Genomic DNA, 27,801 nt, shown 5'->3' on the forward strand with positions numbered 1-27,801 from the left:
AATTCCTGTGTCCAATGAACAATAAGAATGTAGGGACCATTGTACTGTATTGTGTGTAGTGTATATAAAGACAAGCCGACCTGGGCCAGCTCCACTCTACTCTTCTCAACGGTTCTCATCACTGATAATCGGGAGCTGGATATCCAGGAAGGCGCATGCGATTGTTTCCCCTTGTGCGTAAGTTCTCTGCAACCATTTTGTCTCTTATTAATGTTGTAAGCCATTCTCTCTCTCCTTCCCCTTAAATGTAATTGTGTCTTTGTCGTATTTTAACGTGTAGTAATTCGGTTAGGTATTTTATGTTAGTTTGGTAGTGTATAAGTTGTACTGTGTATTCTTTTGCAATTGAACGTTCATTCTCTCCCTTAAAGGTGTTAGAACCTTAGACCGGTATTTGAGTGTTTATTATATTGCTAAAGTGTTCTCTGAGCGTCACATACGCTCATACAGCTTTAAAGTAACAAGGTTACACTGCGTTGCATTTACACCTTATCACTGCACAAAGGTTTACAGTATAAGTACATTACTTATGGTATAGTTATAAAGGTTTAACTCTGTGAGCGTCAGCGCCGCTTGTGATCTCCTCGTGGTCTCGAGCGTCCGCTACGCTGATAGTGTATCATTACGTTAGTCGGCAGCCTATAGCGTGCTTGCCTCTACGCTTTAAGCCGTAAGCGAACGTGCCGCTCGTGCGTCTCGTCCACGGCTAAGAGTTTGCTACGATAAGTGCTTACCCTTACGGTACATCATACGCCAATTGCGTACTGTGTTCATTAACCTTTTAGAGTGTTTTAAATAGGATAAATTTATAGGCTTTATCAATTGGGGGACTCATCCGCTCTTCACATATCTGCACTAGGTAACTTTTGTAGACATTATCGGTCAGCAAAGGGCGGGAGGTGTTATCCCTCGTAGTGCTGACCAGATAAGCGTCTGCTTCGCTTAGTAAGGAGTGCTGAGGGAATCCGGTACCGGAAGGTAGGAACAGTACGTTATTGTCTTTTAAAACCTGTTTTGTTTCTGTTTTGCGTATGTATGCATAAGCACACACACCTGTATTTCTTGTTTACTATTATTTGTCCGTGCCTCATTCTCCTGATTGCCACATACTAGTGATAACGTGCTGAGACATTTGTTGTTATTAATAGTTAAAAGATAAAAAGTAATATTTAAGGGAATAATTGTAATAGGCACGCACACAGTCTCGCCTAGAAATACAAGGGAGATTTGGGTGGTGTTCAGTGAATGATTGCTGTTAAAGATCATTCACATTGATAAACGTGTAGTGTGTTACTGTGGACGTACTTGGTCTGTGTACACGTGTCCTTACAAGGGCAGGGCGTACGCAACAAGGGTCGACGCACGGAGCGTATATTACGCACTGGAGCGTACGGATACACCCAAATACAAGCCGCACGATAGTATTGTTTAGTAGGCGATAAGGAAATAACGCGATAATAACGCAAATCTATCTCAAATCCAAAAGTTTAAAGTTAAAAGAAAAAACCTTCTCTGTTGCAATTCTTCTGGGTTAGGCTAATACCGAATGAAAGGAATTCTGTACAGAAATAAGAGTGTTCGAATGTAAGAGTGTGTATATATAAGATTTCTCTTTTATTACGGACGTGGGAACCATAGGCCAGTAGAAAGAGGTACACCAGCAAGAGTGATAGCGTGGGGTGGCTTGGGAGGCGTCCCTTGTTAATCTCAACATTAATGAGCAGTAGAGTCTGCTGTACATAACAGACCAGGAGGTCAAGGACCAGGAGGTTCAGGTACAGCAGACTAGAAGTAGAGAGCACAACCGAAGAGGGTTGGTGCGAGACCCATATAGGCCAATAAAGCTCAGGCTGAAGGAATTTGCAGCCGAAATTTTCAATTCCGTTGATCGTTCCGCACATAAGATTAGTTGCTTGTGTGCAGATACGATTGTACCGCATGTGATTGTGTGCATTGTTAACGTGATTTGTGTCATTTTTTTATTTTAAGGGAAGTAGCCTGATCACTCAGGGACATTCCAACGACTGATACTTGCTGGGGAGGGTAAGACACTCCCACACGCCCGAGCAAGTAGATGTTCTTAGGTGCCCTAGGTTGGGTACGGAACCTCTGGGAACTTTGGTCGCCGTATTGGCCAGCGTGGGCGGGAGTTAAGTGGGCGGACCTAGTTGCAAAACCCCCACCGCAGCCTTACACTGGACATCTTGGTTTTTGTAAGGGTTGCCGAAGACCCTGATTTGAAGTCAGAGGTAGTTAAAGCAGCACCTGCAGAGATGGGGGCCAGTTGTTCAGGTAAGGGGCGATCAACCGAGGTTCAGGTTGATTTGGTAAACCGACCAATCGGGTCGGCAAGGTATATCATGTGTGAGAAATATGGTCATCACACAGAGACATTGTGCAATGAATGGGAAAGGATGACTGTGCATGACGGGGACAAGTTTCCCCGGGTAGGTACTTTTAACCCAGAAGTGTTACAAAATTTAAAGAGAAGAGTTTGCCTGATTAAATCTTCAAAAAGGCGTATTAGACATTATGATTATTTAACATTGTGGCAACAGGAAGGTGAAATACAAAGGGGGTTGGCGCAAGCCGCTGGATCTAACCCTATCAGGAAACTGATAGCCACTGCACCCCCACCACCATACATACCTGGAGAGAAATTGGTTGCAGAGAATGGCACACAGGGTTATGTTAAATGTATAGAAGTTAAAGATAATGTAACCAAAGTAATTAATGCTAACACTAATCCGTGCAAGTTGTACCCTGTTTTGAACTTTCCCCAGGATTGTGACCAAGAGGATGAGCCCACAACAATATCAGCACTCTCCCTAGCAGCCACCATATCAGAAACAGCAGTAGGCACGAGCCAACCCGTAAGATTAGTATCAAAGGCCCCTAGCGGAGGGACAGGTGAGGTTGTATCGACTGGTAAGTACGGCACCACACACTATGCTGAAACCATTCCACCACATGTTGTAGAATCTACACAGAATGTTGTTATTGGACTTAATCCCATTAGGGTAATAGCAGTGCCAAATGGGAAAACTGACACTTCAGGAGCAACTCCTATCAGGAACATCGCCATGCACTGTCCCTTTTCCCGAACGGAACTAAGGTCAATGATGTCTGAATTCCCTGATCCTAGAAAAGACTTAGCTGCATGTCAAAAGTATATTAGAGAGCTAGGAAATTCTGCAGAGCCAAATAACAAAGATTGGAGGACAGTTTTGAGGGCATGTTTACCCCCCAATGTTGATTCGTTAAAGTTTATCGCTGATTGCAAGTTAGATGAGGAAGTACCACTAACAGACGAGTATAATCAGGATAATGTAAAGAGAATCAACTTACAGTTAGGAGTATATTTTCCGGCAGTAGTAAAGTGGAATAAAATCTTTACAATAAAACAAAAAGAAGGTGAAACCACACCAGAGTATTTTTACCGGGCTCTGCAGGATATGGCTAGGTACACTGGTATAGATGACATTAAACTAATGTACACCCCAGGGAAGTAGCTGTTTCAGTATTAATGGACGGTCTAAAAGAGGTTTTAAGGAATAGAATACAAACCACTAGGCCTGATTGGAGAGGTATGTCAGTGGATGCATTGGGAGAGGCTGCTGCTGGGCATGATCGGAATATCATCAGACACAGGGAGTCACAGAGTGATAAATTAATGGCTGTGAGTATACAGGCCCTTACTACCAGGCCACCTCAGCCCAGAACTGTGACCCCTGTGGGTAAGTCAAGAGGTATAAAATGTTATAATTGCCACAGAGAGGGACACATGGCACGTGATTGTAAGACAAAACAAATACAAAATTCATATCAACCCCCTAGACAACGACCTGATACGAGACATTGGGATCAAGGACCGCAGGGGCGGAGCTATGAGCCACATGCAGGGGAAACAAAAAGGTATCCCCCAAGAAGAGACTGGCAAATCCCTGATAGTTCCCAACTACCCCCACCACAAGTAATTGCTGCCAGTGCGATTCAGGGAGGCCACCATACCCAATAGGGCTGTGGCCACACCTGTAGTCTGCAGCCAGTGAAATTAATTGCGAGTCTTGGAAGTGAACCCGAGGTCACAATTGATGTAGCTGGTAAATCATTAAATTTCCTTGTAGATACGGGGGCGCCAAGTCAGTGATAAATTCGACAGTGGGCATGAGAACCACTGGTAAAACAATTCCAGCCATGGGAGTAACGGGAGTAGTACAGCACTACCCTGTTAGCAAACCAGCAGAGATTACAATAGGGCCTTTGCATACCAAGCATTCCTTTTTGCTGGCTGCATCGGCACCGAATAATCTCCTGGGAAGAGACTTACTGTGTAAAATGGGGTGCCTCATATATTGTACTCCTGAAGGTGTATTCTTAGACATACCTGAGAATCACGCTCAGGAAGTACGAGACATGCTAGACTCCCCATCAAAATTAATGTCACATACCGTTATGATAAATAGGAGTCCATCCCAAGTAGAAGAAATGACATCCCAAATACCAGAGTCACTTTGGACTAAAGATGGACAAGACACTGGATTAATGGCAAACGTAGCTCCAGTAGTTGTGCAAGTAAATGATGGTAGGATAGCTCCAAAAATCCCACAATACCCTCTGAAGCCAGAGGTGGAGTTAGGAGTATACCACGTAATAGAGCGCTTGCTACAACAGGGCATTCTGGTAAGAACATCCAGCACTGCCAATAGTCCCATCTTCCCTGTGAAAAAGAGTGGGGGGAGGGGTTACAGGCTAGTGCAGGATCTAAGGGGGATTAACAAAATAGTTGAGAGTCAGTTCCCCGTAGTACCAAATCCAGCTGTCATCCTTATGCAAATCCCTCCCACTGCGAAATTTTTCACTGTAATTGACCTCTGCTCCGCCTTCTTCTCGGTACCTCTGCACCCTGACAGCCAATATTTGTTTGCATTTACATTCAGAGGAGTCCAATACACATGGACTCGATTACCACAAGGTTTCATAGACAGTCCAAGTATATTTTCCCAGGCTTTGCATGATTGTTTACAGTCTTTCCAACCAGAGAGTGAATCAATATTGATACAGTATGTGGATGATTTACTACTGTGTTCAGATTCACTGGAAGCGTCCCTGAAGGATACGAAACAGCTCCTGTTTCATCTTTCAGACACAGGACATAAGGTTTCCAAAGACAAGTTACAATTATGCCAAACTAAGGTAAAATATTTGGGACACTGTCTAACACAAGGACTGAGACACCTGACCGCTGATAGAATTCAAGCAATTAGAGACATGACTCTGCCACAAACCCAGCAACAGATCAGAACGTTTTTAGGAATGTGTGGTTATTGCCGTAACTGGATCCCAGGTTTTTCCATTTTAGCATTACCTTTGCAGGAGATGGTCTCATCAAACAAACCTGATCGGATTTCGCATACAAACGAATCTGAGATGGCATTTGAGAGACTTAAACAGTGCCTAACGCAGGCACCAGCATTAGGTATGCCAGACTATGGGAAACCCTTTGAGCTGTACGGAACAGAAAGTGCTGGTTGCGCGGCAGGCGTCCTAACCCAAAAGCACGGTGATGCCAGCAGGCCGGTAGCATACTACAGCGCTCAGCTAGATACGGTAGCGCAATCCCTCCCCACATGCTTGCGAAGTGTTGCTGCGATAGCATTGCTAGTAATGAAAAGCGAAGATGTAGTGCTAGGACACAACCTCACAATCCATACACCGCATGCAGTGTCAGCCTTGCTAAATTTGGCTCAAACTAGACACGTCTCATCAGCGCGGTTTACTAGATGGGAATTGGCATTAATGGCCCCCGTAAACATCACCATAAAGAGATGCAGCGCATTAAATCCTGCAACGTATCTCCCAGGTGTGCCTGGACAGGCACAAAGGGTGGAAGATGAGAGTAATAGTGAAGGAGGATTTAATACAGGGGATGACACGCATGATTGTATGGAATATTTGACCCAAAATTTCACGGCAAGGCCTGACATCAGTGACAACCCACTGGAAGATGTTGATTTTACTTTCTACACTGACGGTAGTTGTCACAGACAGACGGACCCGGGAGACTTGTGTACTGGATACGCAGTCGTAGATGACCAAGGCACCATAGAAGCAGAACCGCTAGGCCAACCTCACTCAGCCCAGGTTGCTGAACTGGTTGCCCTAACCAGAGCATGTGAATTGGCTAAGGGCAAGTCAGCCAATATCTACACCTATTCTAGATACGCCTTCGGGGCAGTCCATGATTTCGGAGCCCTATGGCGCCTCAGAAATTTCATGACGGCAGCTGGTACACCGGTAGCGCATGCAGCCCACATCAAAAGGCTTCTAACAGCGATACAGGAACCCGACAGAGTGGCTGTTATCAAGTGTAAAGCACATACATATAGCCAGGACCCAGTATCACTTGGTAACAGCCGAGCAGACGAAGCTGCTAAGTTAGCAGCTGGTACCCCCAGACAGACAGATACCACACAACTGATGGTATTTAATACTGTCAACACACAGAAATTGTGTGAAATGCAAAATTTGTGTTCCACACAGGAAAAGGCAGTTTGGAGGGCAAAAGGATATGGCCAAGAGTCCTCAGGACTCTGGATGGATGCACATGGTAAACCAGTGGCACCCAGAGCATACCTTCCAAGTCTAGCGGAAGCAGCACATGGGCTGACTCATCTAGGCAAGGAATGGATGTGCAAGTTGGTAAGAGCATATTGGTGCGCCCCAGGATTTTCATCCCATGCGGGAAAGAGAGCAATGTCATGCCTCACCTGCTTGAGGAAGAATATCGGAAAGGCAATACCAACAGAACTATCTCATATCCCCCCTACAGGCGGCCCTTTTCAGGTAATACAAATTGATTTCATACAATTACCCCCTTGTCGAAATTTAAAGTATGTACTAGTTTGTATAGATGTGTTTTCAAATTGGGTCGAAGCATTTCCTGCGGCCACAAATACCGCTATGTTTACTGCTAAGAAAATTGTGCAGGAATTTGTGTGTAGATACGGTATCCCTAGAATAATTGAAAGTGATAGGGGTACCCATTTTACAGGTGATGTCTTTCAAGGAATGTGTAAGTTGATGGGAATTGATAGTAAGCTGCACACTCCGTACCGCCCCCAGGCGAGTGCGAAGGTAGAAAGAGTGAACAGCACTATTAAAAATAAACTGAGCAAAGTTATGGCAGAAACAGGATTGACATGGCCAGAAGCTTTACCCATTGTACTATACAGCATCAGAACCACTCCCAGGTCCCCTCTTAATCTGTCCCCCTTTGAAATTCTGTTTGGTCGACAACCGCATGTTATGATTAACCCTCAGGATGATTTGAAGTGTAACAATGAAGTGACTGTAAAATACCTGGTTAACATGAGTAAACAGCTAAGGAATCAAAATGATAATTTGAAGTTAGTGATTCCTGATTTACCAGATAGTAATTGTCATGACATTGAACCTGGGGATTATGTAATGATATGGAATTTTCTACGCTCAGGTAGCCTTATTGACAGATGGGAAGGACCATACCAGGTCTTATTGACTAGCACTACAGCATTGAAGGTTGCTGAGAGAGAGACTTGGGTTCATTCGTCCCACTGTAAGAAGGTCGCTGATCCAGAGAAGTCCCGTGATAAGGAACAGACGGTAGAAGTTGTATCACTGGAGTGTCTGTTCCAGGAGGACTGAGGCGGCACCTGAGCATTGAAGATCACAAGATCAAAAGCAGTTGTCGATCCCCTGTTCCCTTTTATTGTTTTTCTCCAACTTCCCATCCCATCTCCCTCAATTATTTCTTTCCCCCTTCTCATTCTTCTCCGTTTACCTCCTATAAGATGGACTTGCCCCAAGAGACTGTGATCCGGATTTTCCTGTTGACCATGATGTTGACCAGAGCAGCCTGTTCCGGCGAGAGTACCATGGAGGTCGAGAGAGGTTCTGGAATGGGTTCTGATGATAAAGATGGAGGCGTAGTTTTCCAAGAACAACTTAACCAACAAGTAAAGGCGAGTATCAGAAAACGATCCGATAGCATTGACAATAGAAGGAATTGTGAAGGATTGTTAGCTGAAGAAAACTGTATCTGTAGGCTCTGTGACAACGTAGTTGAGGATGGGTGCATTAAGAAATGCCAATCCAGTTTTAATATCCATATGGACCGGCATCCATTGAGTGACTATTACTCCTTAGTGGGTAGTGTGTTAAATAAAACAGATTGTTGGGTATGCTCTCAAGTACCTCAAGGTCATAGCAAATCAGGGCTAGTACCATTTCCTTTAACGGTAGGGGAGGTACTTGAGCTAAAGGGTGGGAGACCGGTGGCCAGAGGTTTAATATCTCCAGCCCTCCTAGTTTGAAGCTCCACCAATATCATGTGGATAAGTCCCTAATATGTTTTAACATTACCAACCCCCGAAAACCAGGAAATTGGGAAGTGTCATGGAGTAACCAAACCATGACCTTTTCATATAGAGCAGATAGAATGCCTACAGATACAGAGCTTATACGCCACATAGCCAGTAGAGGAAAATCTTTCCGGTATAGGTATACCCTAGGAAGTAGGATTACGAGAGTTGGAGAGGTATCACCAGGAAACTGCGCACATATCGTACAAACTGATACGTGTACTAAACAGATGGGAGAATTAGGGTTAGGAGATTTCACATGGAAGATGTGTAATATGGTTATGTCCTACTCCGTCCCATATGTTCTCCCCGATGATGCATATTTCATATGCGGGAGGAAGGCGTATAAGTGGCTTGCCCCAAACTCTGAAGGATTGTGTTATATTGGAAAAGTACTGCCTGAAGTAATGACTGTATCACATGCCAAAATGAAAGATATACACCGTGGTGCCCAAGCTCCTTATACTCATACTCATTACGAGCACGTAGTTAAAAGGCAACTGACAGAAAGGACAGAGCATTTGGCCTCTGACATGATCCATGAATCCACCGGGATTCAGGTTCTACTCGCGTTAGACTTCACTCGCACCACTCGAGGAGTGATGAACTATAGATACATATCTGCGCTTGCAAATTTGTTAGACAATATCATGGAAATGTATGATGATACGTTTAGGTATACTGGAAGAGAACTTCAAGCTTATAAAACAGAACTAGTCCAGCATAGAATGGTTCTCAATTACCTCACAGCAGTGACAGGTGGATATTGTGTCACACTGGCAACGCAGTACGGCGTGAAATGTTGCACATATATTACAAATAGTACCGAGGACCCGGTCGAGGTCATAGACCAAAAGATGGACGATATTCTCCAATTGAAGTGGGAATTTCGCAGAAGACACAATCTCACTCTTGCTGCTGTAGGTAATGAGCTGACTGGTTGGGTGTCATGGTTGAACCCGCGAAATTGGTTCTCTGGTTTAGGAGAATGGGCTCAAGGAGTCATAATGGATGTTGGGAAGTTTCTTCTATGTATCTTAGGTGTTGTCATATCAATTGGCTTGATATTTAGAAGCGGTCAGGCTTTAATGAAGTGCAAACGTCGTACCAGGGTAATGAGTCTGAGGAGAGGGGAAACTGTAATTCCAATGGATTTGATTTATGACCCAACTGTAGAAACAATGATGTGATGAAAATGCGATTATACGGTCCGTTTCTTTCACCTGTTTTTCCGTTTTCCTCCAAGATAAAAAGACCCACTCGGACGAGGAATTTGATGATCCTGTATACAGACAACTGATGGATTAAAGAAGAAGTTTTGACAACCTTATACACAGATATTTGATGAACTGTGCCATAGACCCCCAGTTTCCCTAGAAATTTTAAAATTACGCTAGCCCAACACTTTTTGTAAGTCTATGGACATTGACAAAGCTTTTTTGCTCGCACCTTATGGGCAAAAGCACAAAGAAGACTGCAATCAACTGACACCGAACAAGACTTCAACCGACAAATGTACATTAACCTGACATAGAATACCACTGCATTTACCATAAGTGTTCTTTATCTTCATCTCTACAACCCTCAGGTAATGACACACATAGTCGATAGGGAATACAGGCACAGATATCCGCAATCACATATTCCCCCATTCATGTATCATCAACTAAAATGTTGCATTTTGTTGCAACCACAGCCGAAAAGAGCTCGGTAAAGTTTGACAGCCCATCCACAGACCCTTAATACGGGATAAGAAGGAATTCAAATGTATACTTCGCAATACCTCGAAGCTTGATGTACAACACGTACGGCACGATGATACATGACCCCCCAAACATGGATTCATACACACATGCTTCTGCTATCTCACTAGGTCATACCCTTTTCTCACCTTCCTCTCTCCTCCCTTACCCAACCATGGAAATGTATTAACCCCTGACATATATTTTTCTCTTTTTGAAATGTTTTAGAAGGTGGCAGTTATTGTTGACTGCCAAAGGGTGGACTGTCAAAGTCAGAAAAATATCACTATGCACACTGCCATATTTGCACCTCATACATGTCCGCGTTGCGCATGCGTGCGCTCTCCCGTGCGTGCGCATACCCGCTGTTACGTGCACCCGCAGGTGCACGGTATGCGTATTTACGGTAGAGTTTATGTGTTCGCAGCGTGCGACTCAATCGTTACATATTTTCACTATATAATGTATTTTGTAGATCATGGTCCCTTTGATAGATTCTGAAAGTTTAGTTAATGTAGCATGTTCCTGGACAAAGAGATCCCTCTTTGTTTGATACGAAGGGTCCAACACGGGTCATACAGTGGTGTTTAGTATCCATCGGAAGAGTATTTAATTAGCAATATTCCGGTGTTGGTTTGAAGCGGATAAATCGCTTGTGCGAATAGTTATGGACATAAGAAGTTTATATCCATTTACTATTTATTTGCACTTACTTATCCATGCGGCGGAAAACCTAGTTTCCCACCCACCTGAGCAGTTGGAAGTAGACACAGCCCACCTGTATGAATCAACCTATGACCTTTTGTTATAATGCGAAGACGAATTCCTGTGTCCAATGAACAATGAGATTGTAGGGACCATTGAATTGTATTGTGTGTGGGGCATAAATAGACAAGCCGATGGTATCCAGCTCACTCTCTTCAACGGTTCTCATTGCTGATAATCGGGAGCTGGATATCCAGAGGCGCATGCGATCGTTTCCCTTTGTGCGTAAGTTTTCTCCGTAATCATATTGTCTTTATTGTTATTGTGAGCCATATCTCTCTCTCTCTCTCTCTTCTCCTCTTTCTCCTTCATTTTCCCTTAAACGTAATTGTATTGTATTTCCTGTGTAGTTATCTGGTTAGTTAGTCTATGTTATATTGTAGTGTGTGACTTGTACTGTATTACTCTTTTTGCAAGTAATAACATTCATATAAGGCGTTAGACCCTAAAGCACGGTATCTGTGTATTTCTTATAGTGTTAAGTATTCTCAGAGCGTCGGTGACGCTCGAACAGCTTTTGAGTTAATAAGGTTATACTGTGTTGCATTTACACCCTTTCACTACACTAAGGTTTTACTGCATAATACATTGTTGATGGTTTAGATATAAAGGTTTAACATTGTGAGCGTCTGCGCCGCTGGTGATCTCCTCGTGGTCCCGAGCGTCCGCTACGATATAGCGAACCAGTACGTTAGTCGGCAGCCAATAGCGTGCCTGCCTGTGATCTCTTGGCCGTGAGCGAACGTGACGCTTGAGCGTCTCGACTACGGATAAGCGATTGTTACGCAACGTGCGTACCCTTACGGTACTTCATAAGTAAATAGCGTACCGTGTTCTTAGACCTCTCATAAAGGGTTTTATATAAGATAAATATTTAGCTTTATCAATATATATATATATACACCATACATATAAGCGGATTGTCCGCAACCATCGGGTCCCTAGTGACATTAATGTGTTCTGAATGTGTATGTCCATGTACTGAATGCCCCAGTTGTGGATCTAACCAGGAAACCTTATGGTCGACATAAAACATAGTAATCGTCGACAGCAGGGAGTAGTACCAGGCAAAATAACATTCTTGCGACCCCAAGGGGTCCAAGGGAAATATACATATATAATTTTAATATCACACCCCCACAATACTACCATGTCTGTGCTCGAGCTACAGGCCCATGAAACCGTACCATACATATACATATAAATATATATACAGGTATAAGGCAGTTACAGCATGTTAATTTACACCCAGTATTGACAGTTGGTGCCAACAGGGTCACCCACATACTACTGTGTCTCCCATAGCGTGTTTACTCTTTGAAAGAATACCACTACCGACCTGCTGACACTTCAATTACTCAATCAAGTACCACAGGAGTCGGCAATGCCGACAGAGATATTCCCATAACTGTTTGCGACAGAGCCCTCACACATGTCGACACATGTGTACTAAAAGCTATAGTGGGTATCTGACAGGGAAAACACAGACACTTATACACAACACACTGACTACACGGCCATGATCTAACATAGTGCTATACTTGTATATTGCACTAATCACTGTGCCCTACTTCCTTTACACTGCTATGTACACAGAGCTTTTGGCAGGGACTGTTGGAGAGAATGGCGATGTATCGTGCTGTGAGGGCTAAGCCACGCCCCCGTCTCGGCGCGCTTCAGCCCCGCTGTTATTTTAACGGTTCATGCTGGCGGGGGTTCGTATACAGTGTCCGTGCACTGCATACATGTCATGCCAGGCATAAAGGGAGGAGCCAGTTCACACCCATTCAAAGTCTTATAGTGTGCCCATGTCTCCTGCGGATCCCGTCTATACCCCATGGTCCTTACGGAGTCCCCAGCATCCTCTAGGACGTATGAGAAATCCTGGGAAAACCCAGAGAAAAAATTCCAGATCCCTAAAAGAATTCTCATTGCTTTCCCTTTCCCTGAAGAGAATAGGAAGAAGTGGGAAAATCCACCTATAGTAGATGCTTCTGTATATAGGCTGTCTAAAAAGGTGGTTTTACCTGTCCCTGGTTCAACCGCCATAAAGGAGCCGGCTGACCGCAAGATTAAGACTACGCTCAAATCACTATACACTGCTACAGGCGTGGCTTTAAGGCCCACTATTGCTTGTGCATGGATTTCTAAAGCCATAGTAAAGTGGTCAGGCACCTTACTAGAGGACTTAGATACTATGGATAGGAGTGACATTGACTTGTTTTTACGTCACATACAGGATTCTGCATGTTTCATGGTGGAGGCCATGAAGGACATTGGCCTGCTTCTTCCATGGCTGTCTCGGCACGCAGAGGACTCTGGCTACGCCAATGGACTGCGGATGCAGTATCAAAGAAAAGTGTGGAGAACTTGCCATTCACAGGTCAGGCACTATTTGGGGATGCATTGGATTCGTGGATTTCCATGGCGACTGCGGGTAAGACATTTCTTCCCACCGCAGCAGCCCAAGCTAGGAAATCTTATCCTACACCTACACTGCAGTCCTTTTGGACCGCAACATTTAAAAAATCCAAACCCCCTCCCACCTTCTTTACAGGAGGTCGGGGAAGATCAAAAAAACCTGCACCAACAGGTTCCCAGGGACAGAATCCAGGTTCTGCTTCCTCCAAATATTTAGCATGATGGTGGACCTCTCAGCCTGGAGATCAGGCAGGTGGGAGCGAGACTAAAAGATTTCAGTCACGTCTGTGTGTCATCATGCTTGCATAGAGGGACAACAGCAGCACTGTGCCCGCTGCCTTAATGCCGCCATCTGAACCGGTTTAGCACTCACCACTCAATTAGGGGTGGCGGCATGCTGTGGGGAAGAGTGCACACCGCTGTGGGTGAGCGAAGCAACCCCCTTGAGGAGCTATGTCCTGTCAGCGGGGATCTGGACCATTAACCCTTCAAGAGGTTGGTACCGGTCCCCCCCCTAAGTCTCACGACGCAGGCAGACTGGTGCCAACCCATCCTTCCTGAAAACAAAAACTAAAATACATTCTGAAAAAAACTCTCTGGCGCTCCAGAGAATGCACCCGGCTCCTTGGGCACGTTTTTCTAAATGTAGTCTGGTAGGAGGGGCATAGAGGGGAGGAGCCAGCACACACTAATGATTTCTTAAAGTGCTAGGCTCCAATAGACCCAATCTATACCCCATAGTACTAAGACCATCCCAGTATCCCCAGCCTAAAATAATAGGGGCTGATGGCTCCCAATGTATGAGATACACCAGAGAGTGTGGGGAGGAGACTGGTCAGATCTCTGGGCTGGTAACACACAGTGACATGATGTGAGGGGGAGAGCAGGAGTATATTAGGGGCTGATGGCTCCTGATGTATGAGATACACCAAAGTGTGGGGAGGAGACTGGTCAGATCTCTGGGCTGGTAACACACAGTGACATGATGTGAGGGGGAGAGCAGGAGTATAATAGGGGCTGATGGCTCCTTATGTATGAGATACACCAGAGAGTGTGGGGAGGAGACTGGTCAGATCTCTGGGCTGGTAACACACAGTGACATGATGTGAGGGGGAGAGCAGGAGTATAATAGGGGCTGATGTTTCCTGATGTATGAGATACACCAGAGTGTGTGGGGAGGAGACTGGTCAGATCTCTGGGCTGGTAACACACAGTGACATGATGTGAGGGGAGAGCAGGAGTATAATAGGGGCTGATGGCTCCTGATGTACGAGATACACCAGAGAGTGTGGGGCGGAGACTGGTCAGATCTCTGGGCTGGTAACACACAGTGACATGATGTGAGGGGGGAGAGCAGGAGTATAATAGGGGCTGATATCTCCTGATGTATGAGATACACCAGAGAGTGTGGGGAGGAGACTGGTCAGATCTCTGGGCTGGTAACACACAGTGACATGATGTGAGGGGGAGAGCAGGAGTATAATAGAGGTGATGGCTCATGACTTCCCCTCTGGGAAAATAAATATTCCTCATTGGTTTGTACTGACAAAGGAGGGTGTAGGATAAGAGATTGCTGTAGTGATTGAGCAAGGAGAATATGTGACTCTTTTCTGTAATAAATGTTTATTACTCACCTGTGCTGATATCTGTAGGGATCTCCTCCTCCTTACACTGCTGATCCCCCCTCACATACGTCTCTTCTTCTCCCTCTATATCTTCTGACTTCATATCAGTCACATACGTCTCTTCTTCTCCCTCTATATCTTCTACCTTTATATCAGTTACATACGTCTCTTCTTCTCCCTCTATATCTTCTGCCTTTATATCAGTCACATACGTCTCTTCTTCTCCCTCTATATCTTCTGCCTTTATATCAGTCACATACATCTCTTCTTCTCCCTCTATATCTTCTGCCTTTATATCAGTCACATACGTCTCCTCTTCTCCCTCTATATCATCTGTTTTAATATCAGACAGACGTTCTACCTAAAAAAAACAAAAACAAAACACAACACTATAATGACATTTGGAGAAAACAGTATAATATCAGTGTATAAGACACACAGCTTCTCTACAGATCATATAGTGACAGTCACTTTGGTATATTGGTGAGACCCTAAATCCCACCTACCTGATCCTCCTGTGGGGTCCTGTGATACTCCTCTGTACAATCCTGGGAATACAGAGGACGGGGACAACTCTCTGGGGTATCTCTGTTACTGGGCCCATCTGTAGGAGACACACAGTGACTGAGTACAGAGTATATAATAAGATTTTACTCACCGGTAAATCTATTTCTCATAGTCCGTAGTGGATGCTGGGACTCCGTAAGGACCATGGGGAATAGCGGCTCCGCAGGAGACTGGGCACAACTAAAGAAAGCTTTAGGACTACCTGGTGTGCACTGGCTCCTCCCTCTATGACACTCCTCCAGACCTCAGTTAGGATACTGTGCCCGAAAGAGCTGACACAATAAGGAAAGGATTTTGAATCCCGGGTAAGACTCATACCAGCCACACCAATCACACCGTACAACTCGTGATACTATACCCAGTTAACAGTATGAAATACAACGGAGCCTCTCAACAGATGGCTCTCAACAATAATAAGAATTTACTTACCGATAATTCTATTTCTCGGAGTCCGTAGTGGATGCTGGGGTTCCTGAAAGGACCATGGGGAATAGCGGCTCCGCAGGAGACAGGGCACAAAAAAGTAAAGCTTTACTAGGTCAGGTGGTGTGCACTGGCTCCTCCCCCCATGACCCTCCTCCAGACTCCAGTTAGGCACTGTGCCCGGACGAGCATACACAATAAGGGAGGCATTTTGAATCCCGGGTAAGACTCATACCAGCCACACCAATCACACCGTACAACTTGTGATCTAAACCCAGTTAACAGTATGACAACAGAAAGGGCCTCTTAAAGATGGCTCCTTAACAATAACCCGAATTAGTTAACAATAACTATGTACAAGTATTGCAGATAATCCGCACTTGGGATGGGCGCCCAGCATCCACTACGGACTCCGAGAAATAGAATTATCGGTAAGTAAATTCTTATTTTCTCTATCGTCCTAAGTGGATGCTGGGGTTCCTGAAAGGACCATGGGGATTATACCAAAGCTCCCAAACGGGCGGGAGAGTGCGGATGACTCTGCAGCACCGAATGAGAGAACTCCAGGTCCTCCTTTGCCAGGGTATCAAATTTGTAAAATTTTACAAACGTGTTCTCCCCCGACCACGTAGCTGCTCGGCAGAGTTGTAATGCCGAGACCCCTCGGGCAGCCGCCCAAGATGAGCCCACCTTCCTTGTGGAGTGGGCTTTTACAGTTTTAGGCTGTGGCAGGCCTGCCACAGAATGTGCAAGTTGAATTGTGTTACAAATCCAACGAGCAATCGACTGCTTAGAAGCAGGTGCGCCCAACTTGTTGGGTGCATACAATATAAACAGCGAGTCAGATTTTCTGACTCCAGCCGTCCTTGCAATGTATATTTTTAAGGCTCTGACAACGTCCAACAACTTGGAGTCCTCCAAGTCGCTAGTGGCCGCAGGCACCACAATAGGTTGGTTCAGATGAAATGCTGATACCACTTTAGGGAGAAAATGCGGACGAGTCCGCAGTTCTGCCCTATCCGAATGGAAGATTAGATAAGGACTTTTATAAGATAAAGCCGCCAATTCAGATACTCTCCTGGCAGAGGCCAGGGCTAGTAACATAGTCACTTTCAATGTGAGATATTTCAAATCCACCTTTTTCAATGGTTCAAACCAATGGGATTTGAGGAAATCTAAAACTACATTTAGATCCCACGGTGCCACCGGAGGCACCACAGGAGGCTGTATATGCAGTACTCCCTTGACAAAAGTCTGGACCTCAGGGACAGAGGCCAATTCTTTTTGGAAGAATATTGACAGGGCCGAAATTTGAACCTTAATGGATCCCAATTTGAGACCCATAGATAATCCTGATTGCAGGAAATGTAGGAAACGACCCAGTTGGAATTCCTCCGTCGGAACCCTCCGATCCTCGCACCACGCTACATATTTTCGCCAAATGCGGTGATAATGTTTCACGGTGACTTCCTTCCGTGCCTTAATCAAGGTAGGAATGACTTCTTCTGGAATGCCTTTCCCTTTTAGGATCTGGCGTTCAACCGCCATGCCGTCAAACGCAGCCGCGGTAAGTCTTGAAAAAGACAGGGACCCTGCTGTAGCAGGTCCCTTCTCAGAGGTAGAGGCCACGGTTCGTCCGTGAGCATCTCTTGAAGTTCCGGATACCAAGTCCTTCTCGGCCAATCCGGAACCACTAGTATTGTTCTTACTCTTCTTTGCCGTATGATCTTCAATACCTTTGGTATGAGCGGCAGAGGAGGAAACACATACACTGACTGGTACACCCAAGGAGTTACCAGTGCGTCCACAGCTATTGCCTGTGGATCTCTTGACCTGGCGCAATATTTGTCCAGTTTCTTGTTGAGGCGAGACGCCATCATGTCTACAATTGGTCTTTCCCAACGGTCTATTAACATGTTGAAGACTTCTGGATGTAGACCCCACTCTCCCGGATGAAGATCGTGTCTGCTGAGGAAGTCTGCTTCCCAGTTGTCCACGCCCGGGATGAACACTGCTGACAGTGCTATCACGTGATTCTCCGCCCAGCGAAGAATCTTGGCAGCTTCTGCCATTGCACTCCTGCTTCTTGTGCCGCCCTGCCTGTTTACATGGGCGACCGCCGTGATGTTGTCCGACTGAATCAACACCGGCTTTTTATGTGAAGAGACTTTTCCAGACTCGTCCATACTCCCTGGAAGTTTCTTCCTTGTGTGACTGCTCCCCAGCCTCTCAGGCTGGCGTCCGTGGTCACCAGGATCCAATCCTGAATGCCGAATCTGCGGCCTTCTAATAGGTGAGCCTTCTGCAACCACCACAGAAGTGACACCCTTGTCTTTGGTGACAGGGTTATTCGCAGGTGCATCTGCAGATGCGACCCTGACCATTTGTCCAACAGATCCCTTTGGAATATTCTTGCATGGAATCTGCCGAATGGAATTGCTTCGTAAGAAGCCACCATTTTTCCCAGGACTCTTGTGCATTGATGTACTGACACTTTTCCTGGTTTTAGGAGGTTCCTGACCAGATCGGATAACTCCTTGGCTTTTTCCTCTGGAAGGAAAACCTTTTTCTGAACCGTGTCCAGAATCATCCCTAGGAACAGCAGACGAGTTGTCGGGATTAAATGGGATTTTGGAATATTCAGAATCCACCCGTGTTGTCTTAGCACCTCTTGAGATAGTGCTAAAGCTGTCTCCAGCTGTTCTCTGGACCTTGCCCTTATTAGGAGATCGTCCAAGTATGGGATAACTAATACGCCTTTTCTTCGAAGAAGAATCATCATCTCGGCCATTACCTTGGTAAAGACCCGAGGCGCCGTGGACAATCCGAACGGCAGCGTCTGAAACTGATAGTGACAGTTTTGAACAATGAACCTGAGGTACCCCTGGTGTGCGGGGTAAATCGGAACGTGTAGATACGCATCCTTGATGTCCAAGGATACCATAAAGTCCCCTTCTTCCAGGTTCGCTATCACTGCTCTGAGTGACTCCATCTTGAACTTGAACTTTTTTATGTAGAGGTTCAAGGACTTCAGATTTAGAATAGGCCTTACCGAGCCATCCGGCTTCGGTACCACAAATAGAGTGGAATAATACCCCTTTCCTTGTTGTAATAGGGGTACTTTGACTATCACCTGCTGAGCGTACAGCTTGTGAATGGCTTCCAACACCCTCTCCCTTTCGGAAGAGACGGTTGGTAAGGCAGACTTCAGGAAACGATGAGGAGGATCCGTCTCTAATTCCAACCTGTACCCCTGAGATATTATCTGCAGGATCCAGGGGTCTACCTGCGAGTGAGCCCACTGCGCGCTGTAATTTTTGAGACGGCCCCCCACTGTCCCCGAGTCCGCTTGAGAGGCCCCAGCGTCATGCTGAGGTTTTTGCAGGAGCCGGGGAGGGCTTCTGTTCCTGGGAAGGAGCTGCCTGTTGGTGTCTCTTCCCTCTTCCTCTGCCTCGTGGCAGGTACGACAAGCCCTTTGCTCTCTTATTTTTGTAGGAGCGAAAAGGCTGCGGTTGAAAGGTCGGTGCCTTTCTCTGTTGGGGAGTGACTTGAGGTAAAAAAGTGGATTTCCCGGCAGTAGCCGTGGCCACCAAGTCTGATAGACCAACTCCAAATAACTCCTCCCCTTTATACGGCAAAACCTCCATGTGACGTTTTGAATCCGCATCGCCTGTCCACTGTCGTGTCCATAAGGCTCTTCTGGCTGAAATGGACATAGCACTCACCCGAGATGCCAGTGTGCAAATATCCCTCTGTGCATCACGCATATAGATAAATGCATCCTTTATTTGTTCTAACGACAGTAAAACATTGTCCCTATCTAGGGTATCAATATTTTCAATCAGGGATTCTGACCAAACTACTCCAGCACTGCACATCCAGGCAGTTGCTATAGCTGGTCGTAGTATAACACCTGCATGTGTGTATATATTCTTTTGAATAACTTCCATCTTTCTATCTGATGGATCCTTAAGTGCGGCCGTCTCAGGAGAGGGTAACGCCACTTGTTTGGATAAGCGTGTGAGCGCCTTGTCCACCTTAGGGGGTGTTTCCCAGCGCGCCCTAACCTCTGGCGGGAAAGGGTATAATGCCAATAACTTTTTTGAAATTATCAACTTTTTATCAGGAGCAACCCACGCTTCATCACACACGTCATTTAATTCTTCTGATTCAGGAAAAACTGTTTGTAGTTTTTTCACACCATACATAATACCCTGTTTTACGGTATCTGTAGTATCAGCTAAATGTAACGTCTCCTTCATTGCCAAAATCATATAACGTGTGGCCCTACTGGAAAATACGTTTGAATTTCTACCGTCGTCACTGGAATCAGTGCCCGTGTCTGGGTCTGTGTCGACCGACTGAGGCAAAGGGCGTTTTACAGCCCCTGACGGTGTTTGAGGCGCCTGGACAGGCATTAATTGATTGTCCGGCCGCCTCATGTCCTCAACTGACTGTTTAAGGGAAGATAAACCATCACGTAATTCCACAAATAAAGGCATCCATTCTGGTGTCGACCCCCTGGGGGGTGACATCTGCATATTTGGCAATTGCTCCGCCTCCACACCAATATCGTCCTCATACATGTCGACACCACGTACCGACACACACCGCAAACTCACAGGGAATGCTCTAATGAAGACAGGACCCACTAGCCCTTTTGGGGAGACAGAGGGAGAGTCTGCCAGCACACACCACAAAGCGCTATATATACAAGGGATATCCTTATATTAAGTGCTCCCTATATATAGCCATTAATGTGCCCCCCCTCTCTGTTTTACCCTGTTTCTGTAGTGCAGTGCAGGGGAGAGACCTGGGAGCCGTTCTGACCAGCGGAGCTGTGACAGAAAATGGCGCCGTGTGCTGAGGAGATAGGCCCCGCCCCTTTTTCGGCGGGTTCTTCTCCCGCTATTTTTCCAGTCAGGCAGGGGTTAAATATCTCCATATAGCCCCTATGGGCTATATGTGAGGTATTTTTAGCCTTGTATAAGGTTTATATTTGCCTCTCAGAGCGCCCCCCCCCAGCGCTCTGCACCCTCAGTGACTGCCCAGTGAAGTGTGCTGAGAGGAAAATGGCGCACAGCTGCAGTGCTGTGCGCTACCTTATGAAGACTGAGGAGTCTTCAGCCGCCGGTTTCCGGACCTCTTCACGCTTCAGCATCTGCAAGGGGGTCGGCGGCGCGGCTCCGGGACCGGACTCCACGGCTGGGCCTGTGTTCGATCCCTCTGGAGCTAATGGTGTCCAGTAGCCAAGCAGCAAATCCACTCTGCATGCAGGTGAGTTTACTACTTTCCCCCTAAGTCCCACGTTGCAGTGATCCTGTTGCCAGCAGGACTCACTGTAAAGAAAAAAACCTAAACTAAACTTTCTCTAAGCAGCTCTTTAGGAGAGCCACCTAGATTGCACCCTTCTCGTTCGGGCACAAAATCTAACTGGAGTCTGGAGGAGGGTCATGGGGGGAGGAGCCAGTGCACACCACCTGACCTAGTAAAGCTTTACTTTTTTGTGCCCTGTCTCCTGCGGAGCCGCTATTCCCCATGGTCCTTTCAGGAACCCCAGCATCCACTTAGGACGATAGAGAAAACCCTTTAGTTAAACAATAACTATATACAAGTATTGCAGACAATCCGCACTTGGGATGGGCGCCCAGCATCCACTACGGACTACGAGAAATATCTTATTTTCTCTAACGTCCTAAGTGGATGCTGGGACTCCGTAAGGACCATGGGGATTATACCAAAGCTCCCAAACGGGCAGGAGAGTGCGGATGACTCTGCAGCACCGAATGAGCGAACTCTAGGTCCTCCTCAGCCAGGGTGTCAAACTTGTAGAATCCTGCAAATGTGTTTGACCCCGACCAAGTAGCTGCTCGGCAAAGTTGCAAAGCCGAGACCCCTCGGGCAGCCGCCCAAGAAGAGCCCACCTTCCTTGTGGAATGGGCTTTCACTGATCTAGGATGCGGCAGTCCAGCCGCAGAATGCGCAAGCTGAATTGTGCTACAGATCCAGCGAGCAATAGTCTGCTTTGAAGCAGGAGCACCCAGCTTGTTGGGTGCGTACAGGATAAATAGTGAGTCAGTTTTCCTGACTCTAGCCGTCCTGGAAACATACATTTTCAGGGCCCTGACTACATCCAGCAACTTGGAATCCTCCAAGTCCCGAGTAGCCGCAGGCACCACAATAGGTTGGTTCAAATGAAACGCTGAAACCACCTTAGGAAGAAATTGGGGACGAGTCCTCAATTCCGCCCTATCCATATGGAAAATCAGATAAGGGCTTTTACATGACAAAGCCGCCAATTCTGACACACGCCTGGCCGAAGCCAGGGCCAACAGCATGACCACTTTCCACGTGAGATATTTTAGCTCCACGGTTTTAAGTGGCTCAAACCAATGCGACTTAAGGAAATCCAACACCACGTTGAGATCCCAAGGTGCCACTGGAGGCACAAAAGGGGGCTGAATATGCAGCACTCCTTTAACAAAAGTCTGAACTTCAGGCAGTGAAGCCAGTTTTTTCTGGAATAAAATCGACAGAACCGAAATCTGGACCTTAATGGACCCCAATTTGAGGGCCATAGTCACCCCTGACTGTGGGAAGTGCAGGAATCGACCCAGTTGAAATTCCTCCGTTGGGGCCTTCCTGGCCTCACACCAAGCAACATATTTTCGCCATATGCGGTGATAACGTTTTGCAGTCACATCCTTCCTGGCTTTGATCAGCGTAGGAATGACTTCCTCCGGAATGCTCTTTTCCTTCAGGATCCGGTGTTCAACCGCCATGCCGTCAAACGCAGCCGCGGTAAGTCTTGGAACAGACAGGGCCCCTGCTGCAGCAGGTCTTGTCTGAGCGGTAGAGGCCATGGGTCCTCTGAGATCATTTCTTGAAGTTCTGGGTACCAAGCTCTTCTTGGCCAATCCGAAACAATGAGTATAGTTCTTACTCTTCTCCTTCTTATTATCCTCAGTACCTTTGGTATGAGAGGATGAGGAGGGAACACATAAACCGACCGGTACACCCACGGTGTCACTAGAGCGTCCACCGCTATCGCCTGAGGGTCCCTTGACCTGGCACAATATTTTTCTAGCTTTTTGTTGAGGCGGGACGCCATCATGTCCACCTGTGGCCTTTCCCAACGGTTTGTAATCAGCCGGAAGACTTCTGGATGAAGTCCCCACTCTCCCGGGTGGAGGTCGTGCCTGCTGAGGAAGTCTGCTTCCCAGTTGTCCACTCCCGGAATGAACACTGCTGACAGTGCTAACACGTGATTTTCCGCCCATCGGAGAATCCTTGTGGCTTCTGTCATTGCCATCCTGCTTCTCGTGCAGCCCTGTCGGTTTACATGGGCGACCGCCGTGATGTTGTCTGACTGAATCAGTATTAGCTGACTTTGAAGCAGGGGTCTTGCCTGACTTAGGCATTGTAAATGGCTCTTAGTTCCAGAATAGTTATGTGTAGGGACATCTCCTGGCTTGACCATAGTCCTTGGAAATGTCTTCCCTGTATGACTGCTCCCCAGCCTCGAAGGCTGGCGTCCGTGGTTACCAGGACCCAGTCCTGTATGCCGAATCTGCGGCCCTCCAGAAGATGAGCACTCTGCAGCCACCACAGTAGAGACACCCTGGTCCTTGCAGACAGGGTTATCATCCGATGCATCTGAAGATGCGATCCGGACCACTTGTCCAACAGATCCCACCGAAAGATCCATGCATGGAACCTTCCGAACGAAATTGCTACCATCTTTCCCAGGACTCGCGTGCAGTGGTGCACCGACACCTGTTTTGGTTTGAGGAGGTATCTGACTAGCGATGACAACTCCTTGGCCTTCTCCTCCGGGAGAAACACCCTTTTCTGTTCTGTGTCCAGAACCATCCCCAGGAACAATAGACGCGTTGCAAGAACCAGCTGCGACTTTGGAATATTCAGGATCCAGCCGTGCTGTTGTAGCACTTCCCAAGCTAGTGCTACTCCGATCAGCAACTGTTAGGGTCTCCTGCCCTGTGCTGCCACGTCGTCAAGGCAACCGGGAGACAAGTGTTAGCAGAGTAACCTGAGCGCAGCTGATACTCCGGTTCGGGTCTTTTGCTGTGCAGTGGTTACAGGCTCTGTGCACGGCAGGGGATCCGATGCTGGTTTTTGTGCTCACAGTCTGTGAGGTCTGAGTGGGGCGTGGACAGCACCTGCTATATAAGGCCTCTTCTCAGGTTAAGCAGATGCTGCTGAATCTTTGTTGGTTAGTCAGTTCCTAAAAGTTAGCCAGTACTGTGTAGCTTTGTATTTGTTGTTGCTTACTGCAAATAGGCCTGGGGATTTGGTACTACACTCTGCCAATCCAGACCTAGCAGTAAGACTGGAGTCAGTCGTTTAACTTGCTGGGGTTCTTTTGCTACTCTGTGAACTTAGCAAGTGTGCGGCTGTATTCTCAGATTTGCCTGCCTAAATCCTGTCTCACTGTGCAAGGTGTTCAGGTGTAAGTTTAGTGGCAGTAAGCTGAACCTGTGCACTGCAAGTGAGGATTAGGATTGGGGAGACTCTCCTTGTGTCTATCATTCCATCTCTGACCAAGGAGTTTACTGCCACACCCGTTGGTAACCCTTTAGGGTTTTGCTGTTGCCCTAGCAACAGCATTTCGGGTTCTCTACGTATTAAAACACAACATCTTGCTTTTTCCATCTGAGCATTACTAATACTAGGGAGACACCCGGTTTCTTAGCCTCTGGGCTTCTCTGTTCACTTTGTGTTTATTTTGTTACCCTATCACCTTCTGTGTACGTAATGTCATATTCCCCAGTCTGTCTGTGAGTTCATTTGTTTTGCATCCCTATCCGTTCAGACAACAGTACATTCCTGCAGGCACTGGTGTACATAACAGTTCAAACACCAGTACATTCCTGCAGGCACTGGTGTGCATAACAGTTCAGACACCAGTACATTCCTGCAGGCACTGGTGTGCATAACATATTCAGCAGCCTAATACTCCTGTTGAAATTTTGTGCGAATATGGAGCATACCCCTCAAAATACGTTGCAACAGGTGGTCGATCAGGTGCAGGTCCTGACTCGACAATTTAATGATTTGTCCATTAAAATGCACACCTCCCAGGCCGCTGGCGGAGCTCCCGCAGCAGCAGCACCTTCAGGGGTTAAGGAGCCAAAAGTAAATCTCCCGGATCGTTTTTCTGGAGATCGCTCGCAGTTCTTTTGTTTCAAGGAGAGCTGCAAGCTATACTTCCGGCTTAGGCCTCAGTCTTCTGGGTCGGAGATTCAGCGGGTGGGCATAGTGATTTCCTTGCTACAAGGAGACCCACAGGTCTGGGCATATGGGTTGCAGCCTGACTGTCCGTCGCTTAAAAGTGTTGATGCTTTTTTTACGGCCCTGGGCATGTTGTATGATGACCCTGACAAGACGGCCTCAGCCGAGGCTAAGATTTCGATCCTTAAGCAAGGGCGAAGGCCAGTTGAGGTTTACTGTACGGAGTTTTGGAGGTTGGCCCATGATACCCAGTGGAATGACCCAGCCCTGAGACACCAGTACCGAAGAGGTCTTTCTAACCAGATAAAAGACCAACTGGTACAATATCCCTTGCCTGATAGCTTGGATCAGCTCATGCAGTTATCCATCCGGGTGGATAGACGGCTGAGAGAGCGTAGGCTTGAAAGGGAGACCGAGGTTTCCTTCTTTCCCAAGGGAACCTCAGACTCTAAGGAATTTTCCGAGGAGCCTATGCAGATTGGGGCTACCCGCCTCTCCTCGCGTGAGAAGACGCGGAGGAGACAGCAGGGGTTGTGTTTGTACTGTGGGAATAAAGGTCATGTGGTAGTATCATGCCCAGAAAAGCCGGAAAACTTCAGGGCCTGAGGGTGATGGGAAATATCCTGTCAGGCCAGAAGTCAGAATTTCCCAAGAAGACTTTTATCATTCCGGTGACCTTGAAGATCCTCGGTCAAACTGTCAAGACTGAGGCCTTTGTGGACAGTGGGGCCGACTGGGTTTTTATGGACCGCCAATTCGCCCTGAAACACTCTGTTCCCTTAGTACCCTTGGCATCGGAAATTGAGATGTGGGTTAAACGGGGAACCATTATCCCAAGGTAAAATTACCTCTTGCACTAGCCAGATTTCTTTGTTTATTGGAGCCACACACTCTGAAAAATTGTCCTTTTATGTGACTGTCTGTACTTTTGCCCCATTGGTGTTGGGGTTACCCTGGTTAAGGGCCCACAATCCTCAATTTGACTGGGTCTCTGGGGAGATTCTTAGTTGGGGTACTGATTGTTTCAGGAGTTGCTTGAGCCTTCCAGTCAGGCTCTCGCAGCTAAGTTTGCCAGGATTGCCAGGGTGTTATGCAGATTTTGCGGACGTGTTCTCCAAACAAGTTGCAGAGGTACTACCTCCCCATCGCCCCTATGACTGTGCCATTGATTTGTTGCCAAATGCTAAGCTTCCCAAGAGCAGGTTGTACTCCCTGTCACGTCCTGAGACTCAGGCTATGGCAGAGTACATTCAGGAGAACTTGGCTAAGGGATTTATCAGACCTTCACAGTCTCCAGTTGGGTCGGGGTTCTTCTTCGTGGGTAAAAAGGACGGTTCGTTGCGACCCTGCATCGACTTCAGGGAATTGAACCGTATCACGATTAAAAACTCATACCCACTGCCTCTCATTTCGGTCTTGTTTGACCAGCTTCGTACTGCCACCATTTTTTCTAAGATTGACCTACGCGGTGCGTACAATCTAATCCGAATAAGAGAGGGGGATGAATGGAAGACTGCCTTTAATACCCACTCAGGGCATTATGAATATTTGGTGATGCCTTTTGGGCTCTGTAATGCCCCGGCAGTCTTCCAGGATTTCATGAATGATGTGCTCAGGGAATATTTGGATAGATTCTTAGTTGTATACTTAGATGACATCCTAATCTTCTCCCATTCCCTGGAGGAACATCGGAAGCATGTACGCTTAGTCCTCCAGAAACTCAGAGACCACCGGCTTGGGGCGAAGCTGGAGAAGTGCGAATTTGAAGTTCAGCAAATCGCATTTCTAGGATATATTATCTCCCCAGAAGGTTTCCAAATGGAGGGTTCCAAGGTACAGGCAGTCCTGGATTGGGTGCAGCCCACTAGTTTGAAGGCGCTTCAGCGTTTCCTGGGCTTTGCGAATTTTTATAGACGATTTATCGCTGGATTTTCGTCTATAGTGGCGCCCTTGGTGGCACTCACTAAGAAAGGAGCGGATGTTGCTCACTGGTCTTTTGAGGCTAAAGCGGCTTTTGCCCGTCTCAAAAGGGCATTTGTATCGGCCAAGGTACTGCGACACCCAGATCCAGAGCGTCCTTTTGTGGTGGAGGTGGATGCCTCTGAGATGGGTATTGGGGCAGTGCTCTCTCAGATGGGAGTGTCTGATAATCGCCTTCATCCCTGTGCTTACTTTTCCTGTAAATTTTCGCCTGCCGAGATGAATTATGACGTGAGTAACCGGGAATTGTTGGCTATTAAGGATGCACTCGAGGAGTGGAGACACTGGCTTGAGGGGGCTAAGTTTGTGGTCTCAATTCTCACCGACCATAAGAATCTGGCATAATTAGTGTCAGCGAAGCGTCTCAATGCCAGGCAGGCACAATGGGCTTTGTTTTTTGCTCGCTTTAATTTTTTGATAACATATCGCCCTGGGTCAAAAAACATCAAGGCTGATGCGCTCTCGCAGAGTTTTGCTCCAATCCAGGAGACCACCGAGGAGCCGTTGCCCATTGTGTCCCCATCATGTATTAAAGTGGGCATTACCCAGGACCTCTTATCATTAGTCCTTAGAGCACAGGAGCAGGCTCCTCCAGACCTTCCGGTAGGTCTTTTGTTTGTGCCT

At 46.7% G+C, this 27,801-nt stretch overlaps 1 protein-coding gene across 1 annotated transcript in view; it reads right to left on the bottom strand.

The window, feature by feature from the left end:
- LOC134983892 (oocyte zinc finger protein XlCOF22-like) overlaps positions 1–27,801 on the bottom strand; it is a 630,483-nt gene that overhangs the window by 21,055 nt on the left and 581,627 nt on the right. The window contains exons 4-5 of the mRNA XM_063949501.1: positions 15,458–15,559; positions 14,965–15,312 (exon numbers count right to left, since the gene is read on the bottom strand). Of these exons, the coding sequence (XP_063805571.1) occupies positions 14,965–15,312; positions 15,458–15,559 (450 nt within the window). The remainder of the gene's footprint in view (positions 1–14,964; positions 15,313–15,457; positions 15,560–27,801) is intronic.

This window comes from Pseudophryne corroboree (genome assembly GCF_028390025.1).
Source record: "Pseudophryne corroboree isolate aPseCor3 chromosome 3 unlocalized genomic scaffold, aPseCor3.hap2 SUPER_3_unloc_28, whole genome shotgun sequence".
NCBI lineage: Eukaryota > Metazoa > Chordata > Amphibia > Anura > Myobatrachidae > Pseudophryne > Pseudophryne corroboree.